General features: G+C 39.2%; 1 protein-coding gene across 1 annotated transcript; it reads right to left on the bottom strand.

The window, feature by feature from the left end:
* Positions 1-254: 254 nt before the first annotated feature.
* PPID (peptidylprolyl isomerase D) lies at positions 255-14352 on the bottom strand. The gene is made up of 10 exons (XM_004420971.3): positions 14185-14352; positions 12551-12691; positions 10718-10824; positions 7781-7969; positions 6767-6889; positions 6495-6601; positions 3665-3806; positions 1584-1670; positions 1445-1487; positions 255-670 (listed from the first exon to the last, which is right to left on the bottom strand). The coding sequence occupies exons 1-10, from the start codon at positions 14267-14269 to the stop codon at positions 582-584; spliced, it is 1113 nt and encodes a 370-aa protein (XP_004421028.1). The 5' UTR covers positions 14270-14352; the 3' UTR covers positions 255-581.
* Between the last annotated feature and the right edge of the window lie 5014 nt (positions 14353-19366).

Raw genomic sequence — 19366 nt, 5'->3', positions numbered from 1 at the left:
ACCAGAGGTTGGCATCCAGCCTACCACTTATTCTTATGAATAGATTTACTGGAACACAGCCACGCCCACTGGTTTACACATGGTCTGTGGCTACCTTTTAGCTACATCTGCAGAACCAAGTAGTTATGACAGAATATAGTGGTCCACAAAGCCCAACATATTTACTATCAAGCCCTTTGGACAAAGTCTGCTGACTCCTGAACATGCACAAACCAACCACAAAAAAATACATCAAAGAATTGAGGGAAACGATATACAAACTTAAGCTTTCATCTGTTTATTCAACAGGATATGTCTTTAGGAGTTTAAGAAAAGGCTGGATACCATTCTTCTTTGTGAATAATGCAGATAGCCATTTAAAAAAAAATCAGTTTCACTGAAAAATCAGTTTCACTGTATTTTGTAACACTGTTTTATTAAGAGTGAACCTATATCAGTATTCCTAACCTGTAAACAATGGGGAACTGAAATATCAAAGGAAACACATTAGGGATCCTTTATATAATAGACAAAAACCCTTAAAATTTTCTTATTGCCTTTATACAATCAATGCATAATATTTAAGCAAAACTGAATCCTTATTAAGCAAACATTTTTGCATATGCTGCCTTCTCTTTATCCTTCTGTGCCTTTATCTTTTGTTTGACTTTCAGCAATTCTGCCTGGATAGCTGCAAAATAAATACGTAATATGAGTTATTTCTCAAAACATCCAAACAAATTAGGTTGACCAAAATATGTAAGTATGATAGTTAACTCTCCCTTGGTAAAACTTTTCTTCTCCATAAACTAATTCCTATTAACAGAAAACTTTACTCTGAGAAAGCAATTGCACAAACACAAAAATCATGATGCATAATTTCAGAAGACTGTCAGTTCAGAGAACTCTAATTGAATTATACAGAGATCTGCCTTCTCCCTCTCCATTAGAGGGCAGTTAAGTGCCTCCCCTGTTTGACTTTAGCAATAAGAGATGAAAGATATATTTTAATATCTAGATCTAGTATCACTATTTGTAATTCATTTATTTGAAAAACAAACTTATTTTTGTCATAGCTTTCCAAAGCTTTCCTTATCCAGTAGCTAGAATACTTAGCTTATGGCCACATTCATCTTACGGAATGTCCCAAACATTAAATTCACCATAAATACTATATCTTTTAGTGCTGTGCTTTCAACTAGAATTACAGTAATAAGAACCAGATCTCAAGTGATACAGCAGAACAAATAGTATTCAGATATTTGAAAATTAGTATTCTGGAGAAAGACTAGAATGTAAGCTCTTTGAGGGCAGGGACCTTGACTGTTTTTTCACTGCAGAATGATCAGTGCCTGGCCCAATAACAGGCATTCTGTAACATCTGTTAATAAATAGGGTACAGTGGTTCATAAGGACAAATTCTTAAAGGACAAAATGAACTTTCACTACAAAAACTGCAACTTACCTTTATCTTCTGGTGCTATCTCCTGAGCTTTCTTAAGATCAGCCTTTAATTGGAAAAAATATTTAGTGAAATATTAAATGTATGATTTATGAAGATGGTTGTCTATTTAAAAAAATTAAAATTTAGAACAAAATTTTACCAATGCTTGATCGTATTCTTTTAATCCTTGCCATCCTTGAGCTCTGCGGTACAGGGCTTTGGTATTTGATGGGTCTATTTCAAGAGCCTACAAAAAATTATAAAATGAGTATTGTTATCTAAATATTAAGTATTAAATATATATGCTAGGTCTTAATGTCTTGCCTGTCAGCTCCAAATCTTCACCACTCTGTGATAATGGAGCTGGACCCTATAAAATCTCTCCTCTGCCAGCTAGCACATTGTTAAATTTTGTCAGTAGAGGGTGCTAAGTGGTCATGGAAGAGAAAGTGTGCTCCTCTCATTAGGCTCCTGCAGTGACCTTGGTCAACAGCACACAGCAGCTCCCAGCAGGCAACTTGCCCAAGCACTCCAGTGACTCTCACAAGAATGGTACCCAGTGAACTTCTCTACTACCCAGTGAGTCACATGCCTTCTCCAATGAGATGTGAATCTCAGTCAAGGGGCGTGGAGAGGTGCCTCTTCCTTGGGGGCTGCATCTCAGAGGGAGCAGCTGCTCCTATATTTTATATATATTTTATATATATATCTGCTATTCCCCTATTCTTTAGAATTCTCTTTACTAGCCAATCCCTCATTATTCCAATCTCCTCTTATATATCCTTTTATAGTGAACTTTGTTCAAATTACTATGAGGTTTGTATCTCCTGATTGGGCCCTAACTGATAATAAAAACCATTTTGCATAAAAATTCATATACACTCTCACTTGAGATCTAGGGCTTTTTTAAAGGAGTGTAACTTCAGATAACTCTCTCTTCTGAAACAAACATTTTAAATACAATATATTTTGTTTACTTATGAAAAGGGTATACTGTCTGCCTCACAAAGGTCAAAAAGAGATGCAGAGTGAAGACCAATCTTTCCCTATGATAACTTTTTCCCTCTGTTGTATCCTCCCTTCTAAATATATTCTTTTCCCTTATTCCACCAAATTAGGATCTCATTTTATTTCTTTTTTTTTTTTTTTTAATTTTTTTATTTATTTTCCCCCAAAGCCCCAGTAGATAGTTGTGTGTCATAGTTGCACATCCTCCTAGTTGCTGTACGTGGGACGTGGCCTCAGCATGGCCGGAGAAGCGGTGCGTCAGTGCGCGCCCTGGATCCGAACCTGGGCTGCCAGTAGCAGAGCGTGTGTACTTAACCACTAAGCCACGGGGCCGGCCCTCTCATTTTATTTCTACTTGCTCTGGGCATGGCTGATCTATGCACATAGCTTAATGTGCAATACATGTAAAAATTACTGGGGGTGGTCTTTCTAAAATAGATGGTTTCATTTGGAAATTTTTTCAGCAAACCATACAATAGGGAGAGAGTCATAATTGCTCTATTTGAGGAAGGTAATGCTGCCAACCTTCCTAGCTTTATCAGTTAGTATTCCTGGATGCCCCCATAAAAACAGGTGACCTTTCCATATGTTCCAGTAGTACCCATTCTCCCTATATAAGTCCTCATAACCCTAAATTAAAATTGACTCCCTCTTCCACCAAATAATAAGTTCGTTGAGGGCATAGGTCTGTCTTTTAGTTCAAATACCTAGTCTCTGCTGGGTGCTTAACACGTGCCCAACACTGGGCTAAATGCTTTACAGATGTTAAGTAATCCTTATAACAACCCCACGAGGCAAGTAGTATTATTTTCATTTAACATATAAACAAATTAAGACTCTAAAATTAGGAACTTCCCCAAGATCACAAAGCTAATAAGTGACAGAGTCTAATTAAAAACTATGTCTGACTGACTCCACAACCCACATTCTTAATCATTCCTGGCTTGGTCTTCCAATGCCTAGCACATAACAAGTGCTCAATCTGTTAAATGAATAAATAAGCTGATATATATCCTTGGAGGAAAACAGGAAAAGTATCTTCATAGATACTGACACAGTGTTATAAGGTAAATAAATGGATTGAGAGATAAGATGACTTTTAAATTATGTTTTATCAAGTCTTATTAGGTCCTATGTAATAAGATATATTAATGTATATAATATATACATTTTGTTCAAGTTGATAAGTCATAATCCAACTCCTTCAAAAATTCCAACATCAAACAGACTTACCTCCAAACAACTGTCGATTGCTCCCTGCCAATTTGACATCTTCAGTTTACAAGCACCAATATTCAACATACAGCTTAAAGCTACAGGTTGCAGCTTGGATCTATCTGCTTTCTCAATAACGGCCTTTGAAGCTTCTACATATCTGGAGAACACATTAATAAAAGTAGCATGGAATGCCACATAAATAAGACTTAGTCTGCTTCTTCAACTATGTCAAAAAGTTATGTCATTTCTGATACAAAAAGCTCATCAAATACTAATATTAATATTCTTAATGATCACAATATTTTAAATACTTATTTTTCTTTAGAAGATTTTTTATTTTTATTTTTTCCAACTTTTTTCCCCAAAGTGTTCAAAGAGGCCAATTTAAGAATAATCCCAAATTTAAAGATAATCATGCACTATTAACACTTTTCTGTTTTTTAAAACTCAGGTCCCAAGAGATTGGATTGGTGGTTACCAGAGGGGAAGGGGGGAGGGAGGAGGGTGAAAGGGATAATTCGGTACATGTGTGTGGTGATGGGTTGTAATTAGTATTTTGGTGGTGAACATGATGTAATCTATGCAGAAATAGAAGTACAATGATGTACACCTGAAATTTTTACAATGTTATAAACCAATGTTACTGCAATAAACAAAAAATTAAAAAAAAAAAAAAAAAAACTCAGGTCCCCATTATGTACTTTCCAGTATAATTATGTTTGGAACCAAGGTTCTTATTGTGGGAGAGGGAATAGGATGGGAAAAGGTGAAGAACCCTGTAGTGTTGGTTTTGAATTGTATTTTAATGTAGCATGCATCACATAACGACGTTTTGGTCAGCGATGGACCACATATACAACAGTGGTCCCATTAAGACTGGCACCACATAGCCTAGAGGTGTAGTAGGTTATTCCATCCAGGTTTGTGTAAGTATATTGTATGACGTTCACACAATGACAAAATCACCTAACTTGCATTTCTCAGAATGTATCCCCGTTGTTAACTGACGCATGACTGTAGTTCCCAGCTCTGTGCACTGAAAAGGGCCCAGAAACAAGGAGCACACTTGGCACCCAGAATTTGATTTCTAAAGTCTATTCCCCACTGAAAAGAATCAGGGCTCCTTGGTGAAACTGCTGATACCAGATCTGGAAATAAGGTTAAGTATAAGATGAGACTGGAACATCTCGTGCCAGAAAGCAAGTGCTCACAGACTAACAGGAATATGTCAAAAGGATATAGGAAAGGGGCCTTCCACTGGATAAATTTGGAACCCTTTGAGCATCAAAAAGAATGATGATAACAGTATAATAACAGGTTAAACTGAAAAAAATTCACAGGTCTATAATGATTCTAAAAAAGGAGGGGAGTGTGGGAAGGCTCTTTCAAACAGAAGAATGCCTGAATGATATAATTAGAAAATCAAAGTTCTGGGGCTGGCCTGGGTGGCATACTGGTTAAGTTCTCATGCTCCACTTTGGCGGCCTGGGGTTCGCAGGTTCAGATCCCGGGAGCAGACCTACACACTGCTCATCAAGCCATGCTGTGGAGGCATCCCACAGACACAACAGAGGAAGGTTGGCACGGATGTTAGCTCAGCAACAATCTTCCTCAAACAATAAGAGGAAGATTGGCAAGAGATGTTAGCTCAAGGGCCGATCTTCCTCACCAAAAAAAAAAAAAAATCAAAGTTCTGTAACCATCAATGTAATCAGGCAAGGGTCTTCAACAATGCTGAAACCATTAGGTGAAAGGTTAGGGAATGGATATTCACACAATCTCACAGTATCATCTCACAGAGTACTTATCAATTATTTACAAAGGGGAAAAGGTAGTCTTATAACAGAAACATCTGGCTGACACCACTTTAACCAAGTGCTGAAACTCAAAACAGGCCACACATGTGCCTTCAGGATGTGGTGTCATAGGAAATATACAACATTACCTAAGTCCTCTTGCCAAAATATTTAACCTCAAACTAATACTGAGGAAGAAATCAAACAAATACAGCAATCAAACAAATATGAGACAACTAATTTAGAATCCACAAAATGCAAGTGACTATAAGAAACATGTAGAGTGGAGACTGATAAAAATTAGAGGAAACTAGAGACATAAAGCCAGGGCCGGCCCCGTGGCTTAGCGGTTAAGTGCTCGCGCTCCGCTGCTGGCGGCCCGGGTTCGGATCCTGGGCGCGCACCGACACACCACTTCTCCGGCTATGCTGAGGCCGCGTCCCACATACAGCAACTAGAAGGATGTGCAGCTGTGACATACAACTATCTACTGGGGCTTTGGGGGGAAAAAAATAAATAAATAAAATCTTAAAAAAAAAAAAAAAAGAGACATAAAGCCAAATGATCCAATGCATGATCTTGGTTTGGACTCTGAAGTAAAAAAAAAATTGAAACAATTGGGGAAATCTGAATATAGATTACATATTAGATAATATTGTATCAATGTTATTTTGGGAGTACTTTAATGGTACTGAAGTTATGCAGAAGCCTGTCCTTGTTTCTTAGGAAATACTTGCTAAAATACTTAGGGGTAAAGTGTCACAGTATCAGCAACTTCCTTTCAAAACAACTCTGCAAAAACAAATATAGCAAATGTTAAAAATGGGTGAATGTAGTAGGTAAAAGTACATGAGTATTCATGTACTCAACTTTTCTGTATTTTGAAATTTTTCAAAATAAGGTGGAGGCAACAAAAGAAATGCAACTATTTCAACACACCTGGTTACTCTGCAAGTAATTTGCCAAAAATACAATAAATAACTCTGAATTTCAGTTTATAATTCAATTTACAAGTTCTTAAAAGTAGTTTTTTAAAAGTATTTTATTACCTTAAAACTTTTGTATATTTTTTAATGGCCATCTCCCAGTTCTGCGATTTGAAAAAAGTATTTCCAATGTTTTTTAAGTCTTCTGTTATTAATAAAATTTTATCTACCTGTATAAAAGAAAGAATACAAATAATGTTGGATTTTAATAAGTAATGTGGTTTAATGCTAGGCTCTATCATTAAGACAGATTGATACAAAAAGCTCAAAATTCAGTACTAAATGTTTTTAGTAATTTAAGTAATTAAGAGTTTGACTAATCTGAAAGTACTCACATCTTTTAAGTCTATATCTGCATCCTCAGGGAAATCTGGATGACTGTCACCAGAACCATCTTTTGGGAATATTCCCCAATCATCCCCTTCCTTCAATTCTCCGCATTCTGCAATAACGCACAACTGTAAAAATAATCCTAAATTGTAGAAGTGCACTACCATATTAATGAGAGATTAAAAAGTCTAAGTTTAAAAGTTATTCAGCTGCCAAGTCAAGTGCAACACTGTCCAAGTCACTTCTAAAACGAAAGTCTGATATCAGGAGGCTCATGTATCTGCTCTAAATACAATAATGCCCTTTACATACATTCCAAGTAATACAATGTCACTATTTTACAAAAATATTTTATGGCTACCCAGCAGCTCAATGTGTACAGAGTAAACTGAAAGCTGTATCATTCTCTATGTAATTTTCTTGAGGTGGGACATGTGCTGTCAATTGACTACTGTTTCCTTCATACACTGAGTGATAGCCCACCTCCCACAGGTATTTGAGTTTCCAATTCCCACTCACAACCCTGCCAATCAGGTTGCCAGTGGTCATTCGGATTCACAGAATTTAGAACACAAAGATCTTTACAGTGATATAATCTAATCTAAACCCTTAAGTAATTTATATGGGATGAGGAAACAGGCTAAGAAAAGTTAAATAACAAGATCGAGGCCAAACCTCCGGTTAAATGGCAGAGTCCAGACAGGATTCTTGGTTTCCTGTCCTCTCTCTACTATGTACTAGTATACATATTGACTCAGTTTTACAGGTATAGGAAAACTTAAGTAACTTACCAAAAATCACCAAGATTGAAGTTGAAATAATAATAATCTCCTTTTAAATTGTCCTAATCTCTCTCATTGTAGAAAATAGTTTCAAAAAAAGAGGTGGCAGATCCAGGCCTCTATACTAAAAGTCATCCTAACATTTTTCCAGCTAATAATCATCTGATCCTTTTACTTACATTTCTTTAAGATAGCAGCAACTAAGAGAAGTGTATTTCACTGTAACTTTTTACTTACTTTGACAGGTTTATCACCTTTCACTTCTACATTTTCCAGTATCCTTGCCACACCCATTCCTTTAATTACTTGGCCAAACACCACATGTTTCCCATCCAAATGAGGAGTTGGAACTGTTGTGATAAAGAACTGAGAACCATTTGTATTGCAGCCTGCATTTGCCATGCTCAATAAACCCTCCTGATCATGCTGTAGAAATAAAAATCATTAAAAGACAACCAAGGTTAGAGGTACTGGTCTGAATTGTTCTTTTACTGACTATTCACATAAAACTAGGGTGGACTGCAATACCATTTAAATCAAATAATGTAGTATAATTTTACTTTGTATAAATTGCAAACTTTAATTCACAAAACATGGGGTACTTAATCACTTTTAAACTTTAAGAAAAGCTTATGAAACCAAATAAAATAACAAGGCAGGGAGTATTTCTACATTGACCATATGGAGAAAATGCTTACACTTCACCTTTAAGATGAAGATGCTGCCTTAAGAAAATCTAGCAATTGTTGTTGGTGGTGCCTTCCTAGAGACCCTGTGTACAGCAGAACGGAACCCTGCCCTGTCTTTTTACACCATTCTCTCATCTTCCAGCTCTATAGCAGACAATACTCCACTGCTATTCATAAGGTTTCCATGGCCAATTTTTTCAAAAGTGGGTGGCCAGGTCCTTCTTCCTGGTTTGTCTTAGTCTGGAAGCTCCACTGAAACCTGTCCACTATGGGTGACCCTGCTGGTATTTGAAATACTGGTGACACAGCTTTCAGCATCACAGCAACACAGTCACCAGAGTATGACAACCCAAAGACAGACACAAATCTGGCCTCAGCGGTGAGAGTGCCAAATCTTAACCACTAGACCACCAGCTAGTAATTATACTTTGCCCTTTTTTATAATGGATGCTCTTTTTCCTGAGAAGACCTGAACAGTCTTCCCACTTTTATGGGCCTACATTATGATTCTTCCTTTACACATCAATAAACTGGAAACAATGATGGGATATTCAATTCAGACAGGACATTCAGTTAGATACTTTCCTAATGTCAAAAGAATCCAATTATTATGGCTTTCATCTCAAGTGAATCACTTCTTCAGAAAATGCCCAGGGCCGGCCCCGTGGCTTAGCGGTTAAGTGTGCGCGCTCCGCTGCTGGCGGCCTGGGTTCGGATCCCAGGTGCACACCGACGCACCGCTTCTCCAGCCATGCTGAGGCTGCATCCCACATACAGCAACTAGAAGGTTGTGCAACTATGACATACAACTATCTACTGGGGCTTTGGGGTAAAAATAAATACATAATTAAAAAAAAAAGAAAAGAAAATGCCCAAAAGTAACTGCTGCATACATCTTGAAATCAAATTTCTGCCTTGGCATCAACCTGTTCAAAGGTTCTGTGAAACCCAAGTTCTTCATCTTTCCACTTGATCCTCAGGCTTTCTAAATTTACTCCTTCTTGAGACATGCATTCTAACTCTCATGTTAGTCTTCCCACCAAAAATGCCTTTTGCCCCTCCAATCTAAACCTAATTCAGCTTTCAAGGCCTCCAAGTTTGTAAAAAGCAAGAACTATGTGTCCTTTCAATAAGTTCCCTTTCTTTTTGATCAATGGGATCATCACATAATCTTAATTTTCAATCCTTCTGGTAGTTTCCCTTTTCCTTTCTAAAAGTTTGCTGCTTTTCCCACAATATTAAATAGAATATTATCTTTATTTCCTCAGTCTCCTACTGCCTTTGTCTTTCTTCATTCACATTCCTCCTTCAAAATGGGCATTTGTATTTTAATTCCTGTCTAACCAAATCTCGGCCATCTTGCAAAGCCCAGTTTGCCCAGCTTAAGTACCCATTCCTCCTCAATGTCTTCCCTAATAATTTGAACCATATAAATCATACATTTCTCCCATAGTATATACAGAAAATCTCAATCAATTTAGCATTTATTTGCATAATAATATATTATTCTCCAGTTGTCCCATGTATTTTAATCTTGTCTTCCCAGTAAGATTATAAATTCCTTGTCATCAAGGCCTTTCATTTTTAAAAACCCTTTGGTGCCAGTGACAGTACTAAATATACAGCTGCAGTCAATAAATAACTGTTTAAAAGACTGATGACGGGCCAGCTCCGTGGCTTAGCGGTTAAGTGTGCGCGCTCCACTGCTAGTGACCCGGGTTCGGATCCCGGGCGCGCACTGACGCACCGCTTCTTGGGCCATGCTGAGGCCGCGTCTCATATAACAGCAACTAGAAGGATGTGCAGCTATGACATACAACTATCTACTGGGGCTCTGGGGGAAAAAAATTAATTAATTAATTAATTTAAAAAAAAAAAAAAAAAGACTGATGACATTTTCTTTTCAAATTATCCTAATTACCCTGGTTATATTCCTCACTTCCAAAGATATAGTTTTACTTTTGTCCTTACACGTCTATTTTTATAACTTAAATGATCCAATATACCCTGATTACGTCTCGGGACAATGAAGGTACAAAGGCACAGGCACCACTAATGTCCTTGAAGAGCTTGGACATTAACTATATCCACTAGTTTGCAAATCCCCTGACATCCTGAATATTAGTGACGGTTTTGTTGCTCTTCAAATTCAAGCATAAAGATGCACAAGTTACCATACTTCTGATAATGGAACATTTTTCCTGGAAACAATTTGCCATATGGTGACCATTAAAAACTCACTGGCTTTACAGAAGCATGTAAACCTGGATCACACTGAAGTAACTATCTTATTTTTGCCAAATAAAATCATTACTGGATGCAATTTTTCCATATTAAAGATGCATATTTACAAATATGATAACTTTTAAAAGAAAAGGAGAATCTAAGCACACTTGAGACATTTATTGGTGTCTTAATCCAACAAGTATCCCAGGCACATAACCTTTTTTTATCAACAATAAGCATGCATTTTGGTCTACTTTACCCTATAATAGAAATTTTCATCTTCAAATTTTTCACCATAAATACTTTCTCCACCTGTCCCATTCTGGTTTGAGAAGTCTCCACCCTGAATCATAAATTTCTTAATAACTACAAAAAAAGGAAAACAGCTATTAGAAACTAAGATATGGATCACTTCAGCAGTGTTAACTAATGAATATGTAATAAGAAAGACAACTTCCTAAACCATGACTCTGGTCATGTCACTCTCCAGTCTTTCCCCACCCATCCCCACAACAACTCCATACTTTAAAAGACTTTTCACAATCTGAGCTCAAACTACTTTTACTGCCTGATCCCCCACTCACACTCCAAGGATTAGTTCAAATGGCATCTTCCCTATAAAACTGTCAGAGACTCTGACGTTGGCTCTCCTAATTTTTCTCCCACAGTATCTTGACTCTATCTCCATTTTATAATGTATGTATGTATATCATAGTGATCCATCTCTTAACAATTAGCTTCTTAAGTAGAGCATGACACATATTAGTTAATAATGTCTACTGAATAAAGGCCAATTATTCCCAGGACGTTTGTTATACCCTAATGGAAGTAGTTCAGCAAATATTATCACTTGGTGTCAAGAGTTCCAAAGACCACCCCCAGATTCAGAGATTCCCTGGGATTCAAGGGACTCAACATTTGGTTGTATTACAGTGACACAGTAAGGATACACAGCTGCATGATAAAGGAAAAAGATACAGGCAGTCTGGAGGAACTACATTCTCCTCCCAGCAAAGAAAACGCAGCAACATGTGTACGATGTTTCTGCCCAGGAAAGCCCATTAGAGACTCAGCACCCAAGGTTTTTATGGGGCCTGATCGTGTAGGCACTCTGCCTAGCATGTACCAAAATTCCAGACTCCCCAAAGGAACGCAGGTGTTCAGCATAAATCAAAGTGTTTGTACAAACAGTCTAGGCGTAGTAAACCACCTTTCTGATTTAGGGAATGGTTCAAGTGCCAAGTTCCCACACTCCAGCCAAAGGCCACCCTTGCAAGCAGATCTTTCTAATGACAGCAGGCTCAGGCCTGCTATGTTAACTCTTTTCCACATATACTATTAGCATATTTCAGTATTTTATTAAACATGAAAGTAAATCAACAGTTTAAATATTTAAAAATCAAATGTTAATTTTCTTCTTAATCAAGTTTTTTTAATGTAACTACTCATATGATTATAGTTGAGCTTATCTGTTTATTCATTAAACAAATACTTATTGAGTGCCAATTAATAACTATATTAGATGCTAAAGACAAAATAGTGAGAAGATACAGTTCCTGAATTCATGGAGCCTGCAATCTACTGAGGGAACCATCAAATCATCACTAACCAAAGGTATGATTACAAAGTGTAATAAGCAATGTAAAATGTCATCTTTTAATCACATATCACACCAGGGTGTCCAAGACTCTGAATCTTTAAATAGGCTGTGACCTTCCCAAACAATCCTGCCCAAGGAGTAAGTATAACTTTTTTGTCACAAGCCAGTCAAGTTACCTAAGGTCTACTTAATTCACAGCCACACCCTTCTTTCTCAATCTAATCATATTGGAGTGAAGAGGCAGAGGACTGGTGAAACCAGGGTGGTCCATTTCTCTATAAATATACCTTAGTACCCTCCCATAATTAATTCCACTTTTCACAGCCCAACTTTTATGAAACTGAGCCACTGCCTCAGATGTCAAAGCATCCTCTTGTGAACTAATAGTAATTTTTAACTTTCACCCCCTACTTAGTGTTTTCTACCCTAACTCCCACAGAACAGGATTTGATTATCTATATGAAGAATCAGATTCAGAAAATTTACACATACTTCGATGGAAAGGGCATCCTTTGAAATGGAGAGGTTTCCCAGTGGTGGGTCCAATGCCTTTTTCTCCTGTACACAATGCACGAAAATTTTCTGCAGTTTTGGGTACAATATCTGCAAACAATTCTAAGACAATTTGACCAACTAAAAGAAAAAAATGAAATCATGTCAGTACGCAAAACAAACCACCAAAGAAGCAAATGATAAAACTACAGTTGGTGGGCAGGCCCTGTGGCTTAGCGGTTGAGTGCGCGCACTCCGCTGCTGGCAGCCCGGGGTTTGGATCCCGGGTGCACACCGACGAGCCGCTTCTCCGGCTATGCTGGGGCCGCGTCCCACACGCAGCAACTGGAAGGATGTGCAGCTATGACATACAACTATCTACTGGGGCTTTGGGGGGAAAAATAAATAAATAAATAAAATTATAAAAACAACATATAAAAAAAAACTACAGTTGGTAAAATTATGGTGACTGAGATACCAAGTCCTCTTTTTTTGTCATTTTTCTAATATTCAAACTGCATCTTCCTAATGTAAAGTGTCAAGTATCTAGATGAATTTGAAACAATTACTTTTCTACATTTTACAAAGGATCATAAATACAGTAACCAGCAGATTAGCACCATATAAGGGATACCATGAACTACAAATGGTTTTAAATTCTGAGTAATTTATTTGACATGTACTCAGAATTTCCAAATTAAATATCCTTTGAGTGGTCCGGTTGGCCGAGTTTTACATATAGCTGTAGCCTTTGTGTCCTGTGGAACCTACCTAGGTAGGGCAGCCTCTGAAGCAAAAGCTGAAAAAGTTGCCATTCTAGACAACTCCCAAGGCAGGTAAAAATAAACCTAGCACTAGTTTCAAAACAAATTGAATGTACATATAAATAAGTGCGTGTATGTGTGTGTGTATCCATAACCATCCACGGGGTCCCTGAATCCTGATGTGTCCGTTTGTGCATACATTCTAACACAATGCCTGGCCAGAAATTGTAACGTTACAGAACAAGAGCGGTTCAGATACAAAGCAACAGGCTCTCTAATTCAAAGACCTTAGGGGCTTCCGAGCAGCTAACGTAACCTAGGCAACCACAATGCTACACTGAGCTCATTTTCCCCAATGCCAAAACAGAGAGAATGTTCACCAATCTGACTTGACCTCTAAGTTAAGAATCAGTAATAAGGAAAAAGCAATATGCAAAAGTCGCTTTAATTTATAAACAACGTAGCAATTGCTGATGTATCTCGCATGGCAAAAGACATGGCGTGACTGCTGCCCAACAGCTGCATATCCCAGGGGTTTTCTCAATGTTCCATTGCAAACATAAAATTATCTTATTTTATGTCAACTTGATGGTGCAAGGCGGCGGAGAGACAAACATAAAGGCCGCCACAATCCCCCGAACCAGAAATTTCCAGAAACTTCCGCACGACCGATGGCACTGGTACAAGGTCGCTGACTCGACCCAGCCCTGGATGCCTGGGTTTGTTCCAGCGGTCCAGTGTGGGCACCCACCCCCTCCGCGCCACTGAGCAGCCCCTGGGCCGAATAGCAGCCCACCGTCGGAGTCCCCCCCGAGTCCCGGGAAGCCCAGCCTGCTCGGGGCCATTCCGCGAGTACCACACTCCGCTCACCTCGCTCCCCTCCGATGTCCACGTCAAAGAAGACTCGGGGGTTACCGGGGTTGGAGGGCTTCGCTCGCGGGGACGGGTGCGACATTTTGACTTGCAGACGCGTTTGGAAGCGGGCCCAGAGAACCTCGCGGCCGACCGGTAGCTCAAGCCCCAGAGCGCCTCTCTCCGCGAAGAGCGCGCGGCGGCGCTGACGAGCCACTTCCGGCTCCGGGGTCGAAGGCCGTGGCCCGACATCCGGCGCCGCCGCCCGGGGGCTTCCGCGTGCTCCAGCCGGCGCGCGTCCGGCGCTCTCCTCTCCTGGGCTGGGGTGCTGTCTCTCTTCTCATTCACTGAAGTTACCGCCCCGGTCCTTTTTCTTCTTTTCGCTGCATTTCAAGGCCTTTCTGAGCACCGTGCACTGGAGGCAGTCATCCCCCTTCCAGCCTCAGGTCAGCCACCAACTGGCGTGTGACTGCTTCTCTGAAACTCGGTTTGTCTGTCTGGAAAATGGGAATAAAAATGCTTACCTCGGAGGGGCGTTTTGAGGATTAAGGACGTAAATCACTTAGCACAATGCCTGTCACAGCCTGGTGGTACCTATCAATAGTTGCCATATTATTGTTGCCCTGTTGTTATAGTTTGATCTTCACGTTAACAGTATAAGTGTAGAGGTTAGGCTAAAGGCTCCAGACAGCTGAAGCTGGGAGGCCAGCAGAGAGCGCAGTTTTGATTCCTGGTGAAACTGCACGATTATAGTCCGCTTTTTCCTTAGGGAATTTGTGTAAACATTTTACCTATGTATATGAGAACATCGTCTCACCTCTTGATAAAGCCTAATTTTGGAGAAAAGTGGTATGTTCCTGTGTCGATGCTTTGACCACCACTTCTTTTGGAGCCCAGCAATTTGGATTCAGCCTGGTGCTTACCTTATCAAAAAGGCATAAGGTATCCTTAGATGCTTGAGTTTCCATTTTTTCTTATCAAAGGGTGAAAAGACGTGATATTTGAAGGCAGCACTCATAGCGTGTGTCTCAAAAGCCAGCAGCTTTGTGTCCATAGGTGCAGCCACTGGTTTTTTGGAAGGGAAGACCAGTACTAATTATCCCCTATAGGAACTGCCACCATGGAGGGGGATAAACTGCCACTCATGTCCTGCTTGCTGCCTGGTCTTAGGAGATGTAAAAATTAGGAGTATGGTTAAAGGGCAACCAGTTTCCTACTCTCAACTTGAAGTGGCCTTAACATTATACACTGGACTAAGCACTAAACTTGATATTAACAAAGAAAAAAAGGAATGAGTTCAATATATAGTATGTACTAGGAGTGTGACCCAAGAACAGTCACTTAATTTCTCTGAACCAGTTTCCTTTTCAGAAAAGTAGAAAAGGGCAAGGTATGGGAATGGAAAGAGAAAAAGTGCACATATTTGCTTTGTAAATTCTAAAGCATTGTTATGCAAAGACTCTTCTTTTTAAAATCCGTGTAACAATGAAATACTATGGGGTCTGGATTTGTTTTAAAACACCCTAGCCTGTGCCCCCTCTTGTTGAGCCCTGGGATCACAGACATGGAAGGGACCAGCCTGTGGCTTACTGCTTTCCCGTACTGTTGATTCCCAAAGTTAGGAGGAAGGAAGCAGGGAGCAGTGCCCCAAGCATCGGCTCCCCCAACACCTATTTATTTCCTTGTTTGTGCTGATGCTGGGCAGGTGCTCACTTTGTCCCTTTCGGGCACCTTGGGGGGGCAAGGGGCTGAGGAGGTCCAGACCCAGGTTCTAGGGGCACAGGCGGTACAGCTTTTGGCTGTGTACATAGGGTGCTTTGTTCTCCACAGTGATACATGCTTAGGTGGGTTGGACTTGGGCCCATGTCCCCATATGTACAGAACTGAATCAAGTGAGTCTCTGAGGAAAAAAAAGGTCCACACAAAGCTCATGGGTCCCCAGTGTTGGAGTCACATTGTTATCTCTTTCCTGGCCCCTAGGGCGACCCACAGCTAGGGTCAGGTGAGTGGGTGGGGTTGTGGATGAAACAAAATTGCCTGGGATCGGAATTGTTGAGGGCAGGTGATTGCTGCGTGGGGGTTTATTATATTATAATGTCTCTTTATTTATGCATGTTTGAAATTTTCCATCATAAAAAATCCTTTAAAAGAAAAAAATTACTTGTCCAGTTTTTATGTGTATTACTTACTAGGTGCTCGTTATAAAACTAACTTGTAAAGTAGTTGTTAATTAAAATAGCAACATACCCTTTGCAAAGAAAGATGTTGGTGAAATTTTAAAACAAATCAATAAGAACATCATACTGACTAAATTTTTCTGTGTAATCACAAAGTTCTGTCGTTACCAAAATGCATACCTATGTAGGCAGGCCCACATAGGTACTTAGCAAAAGTTGATTCATTTATGTGACAAATATTTACTGAGCTCTTATTACTCTGCCAGGCACTGTTCTGAGTGCAGATGATACAATGATGAAAAAGACACAGTCCTTATCCTTGGCTATACAAACCTTACAGTCTAATGCGAGAGAAAGACTATCGAATAAACCTCTACAATGCAGTGGGATTAGTGCTTTAATAGGGAAAATGCAATTACATTCAACACAGCAGGGTCACTGAACACAGGGGCTGTTTCTGAGATCAGAAAGATGAGTAAGGTGGGTCCGTAGAGTGTATGTGGCATGTAAGGGGTAAGGAGGGAGCAGGTGAAAAGCATGTTCTAAGGAGTGGGAACTACATGGACATGGAAAATGAAAAAAGTGCAAACAAACCACAAGGACTTGGGAGGCTTTCTAGCTTTACGTTTTCCCCATGACAAGCCAGTTTTTCAGAGAGTGCTTTGACTTCAAGTGGGTCTGGACCACTGGCTTTAGTACTTGGATCAGAAGTCATACTTTGGTTTGTATTTCTGTCCAGATTTTCTTCATACTGAGTTTTCAGGATGAGAAACAGTTTTGTAATTTAGCCCATTTTATCCCTGAAGTAGAAAGGAAAAGGAACAATGAGGACAACTCAGAGGTGTCCCTATAGCAAGTCACTGATTTATTTTTCTATAGCACTATCACTTTGTAATAATCTATTTGTTTATTTCATCTATCTCCTCCCATTGGAATTAACTCCACAAGGGAAAGAATCTGTGGTTTGGTTTTTGTTTTGTTCATTACTCTATCTCCAGTACTTCCAGCAGTGTCTGGCACACAGTAGGTGCTCACTAAATATTTTTGAATGAATGAATGAGTTATACAGAATGCTAACAGCCTTGAGAATGTTTATCTGAGAATGTTAACAAGAAATTTCATTACCATGTGTCTTTATGTATATTTTGAGAAGATTTTCTGTATCAGCTCTCCATGCTGATCTTTTCAAATCCCAGCACATTAAAATTAATGTAAAATGTTAATTTTTTATGAGTCAATACCCTTCAATTCCATGGTGTCTATTCATTGTGGTTCCCTGAAGATCTAGGACAGCTCAGCACATAACTTCTCTGTCCCTTGATAAATGAGAGAGTCAAAATAAATCATTCTCTAACCAGTCTCGTGTCCGGGCTGCAAACTGGCAACTTACACTTTGTCTCACAAATATCAAATGAAAAATTCACATTAAAATTTTTATTCTGATCTACTAGCTTAAAATCAGCCTTTAGCTTATTATTCCAAGAATTGTTACTTTTACGCCATAACCTCCTAACCATTATCATGATAAATATCATTATGATTAATTAGGCAGCGTAACTAAGCATTTCTACTTTGCCATCAGACTACTGGGGCTCACATTCAGTCTCTAATAGATACTAACTTGTGAATTTGGACAAGTTTCTTACCGTCTCTATGCCTCAGTTTCCTCATCTGTAAATTAGGATAATATGTATCTCTTAAGGTTTTTATGAGGATTAAATGAAGAATTATTTAGGTGTTGTAGTATCTGACACATAGTAAGTACTCAATAAGTGTAAGCAAATTTTATTAATCATAAATAGCTAATACCTTATAATAATTACTAATATCAACATATTTCAAAATGAAAATTAAAACTACAAAGGCACTTTGAGGCTGCCTCTGCATTCTCGGAAAAAATAACGTGATTCTTCCTGTTATACAGGTTTCTGGGTGTAAAAGACTAATCCAAATGTTACTCTCACTGTGTCTAGATTTTTCACAGTAAAGTAACAGCTTTGTATAAACTGTCATATTCCTAGAACCAACCCGAATAACAGAATCATACCTTTCAAAACCACTCTAGAACTGATCTCTAGTGAAAAGATAAATCCTTCTTCTAGACAACCTATCCCATTGTTGGTCTGCTGACTTACAACAGGGCTTCTAAGTCCTGAAGTCTTCTTGCCCATGCTCAGCAAGGAACAGAGCCAAGACTATGCACTGTATCTTAGGGCTAAGGACACAATTTGATCTGGATGGAGGGAGGAATATTTTCTCTAAAAGCCTTATTATTATTATTTCTGTCTGTTCTTCATAAGTATGTTGGGATAATATTAACAGATTGCCTCCCCCACCCGGTATTCTCTTCTCTCAATCTCTTTGCCCATCACTCCACCCCAAACAAACAGCTAGGCACTCTGTGCTCATTGCTTTAAAAGAAAGATGTGACAGCAAAGGAAGCAGAGGGGAAAAAAGGAGTCTCTTCCTGGCTTTGATGTCGTAAAAGGCTTGGATTTACAGGAACAAAAAGAAACTCCTGACATAGCAAGAGATTCAGACAAAACATCTTTTTTAAGAGCATGGCTTTCCACTCACAGAAAAAAGAAAAAACAAACAAACAAACAAAAACCCTCAAACAAACCCATCTCCTGTGCTGGAAAAATGAGGAGGCTGTGTTGGTAGAGAGAGGAGAATAGAAGGGGAAGCAATGGCAGGGCAGATTTCCACTGTCCCAGAGATGGGGAGTCTGTGCCATCCCTGGGAAGCCAGGAAGCCTCCAGAGATGGGTTTGTGATATCTGAGAGCAGAGGAAACGTGTGCTCTGATTCCTGAATATGGCCCCAGAGAGAGAATATGGATTCCTGGTGTGAGTAGGTAGATGGAAACTAGACAGACTCTCAAAGATTCCTTCTGCCCTAACTTGGAGTGGGACCAAAGCAATATCGCTGTATACCCAGCTGTGTCATGGAAGAGGAAAGACAATCTCCAGACTTAAAGGGAGCTTGCAGAAGGGAACTCTGAACTCAGTAGAGGCCTGAGAG

The sequence above is a fragment of the Ceratotherium simum genome, chromosome 12 (genome assembly GCF_057802395.1).
Source record: "Ceratotherium simum simum isolate JZ-2026a chromosome 12, ASM5780239v1, whole genome shotgun sequence".
Taxonomy (NCBI): Eukaryota; Metazoa; Chordata; class Mammalia; order Perissodactyla; family Rhinocerotidae; genus Ceratotherium; species Ceratotherium simum.
Note: the sequence above shows the minus strand (reverse complement) of the source record. Positions and strands in the feature narration are given on the sequence as shown.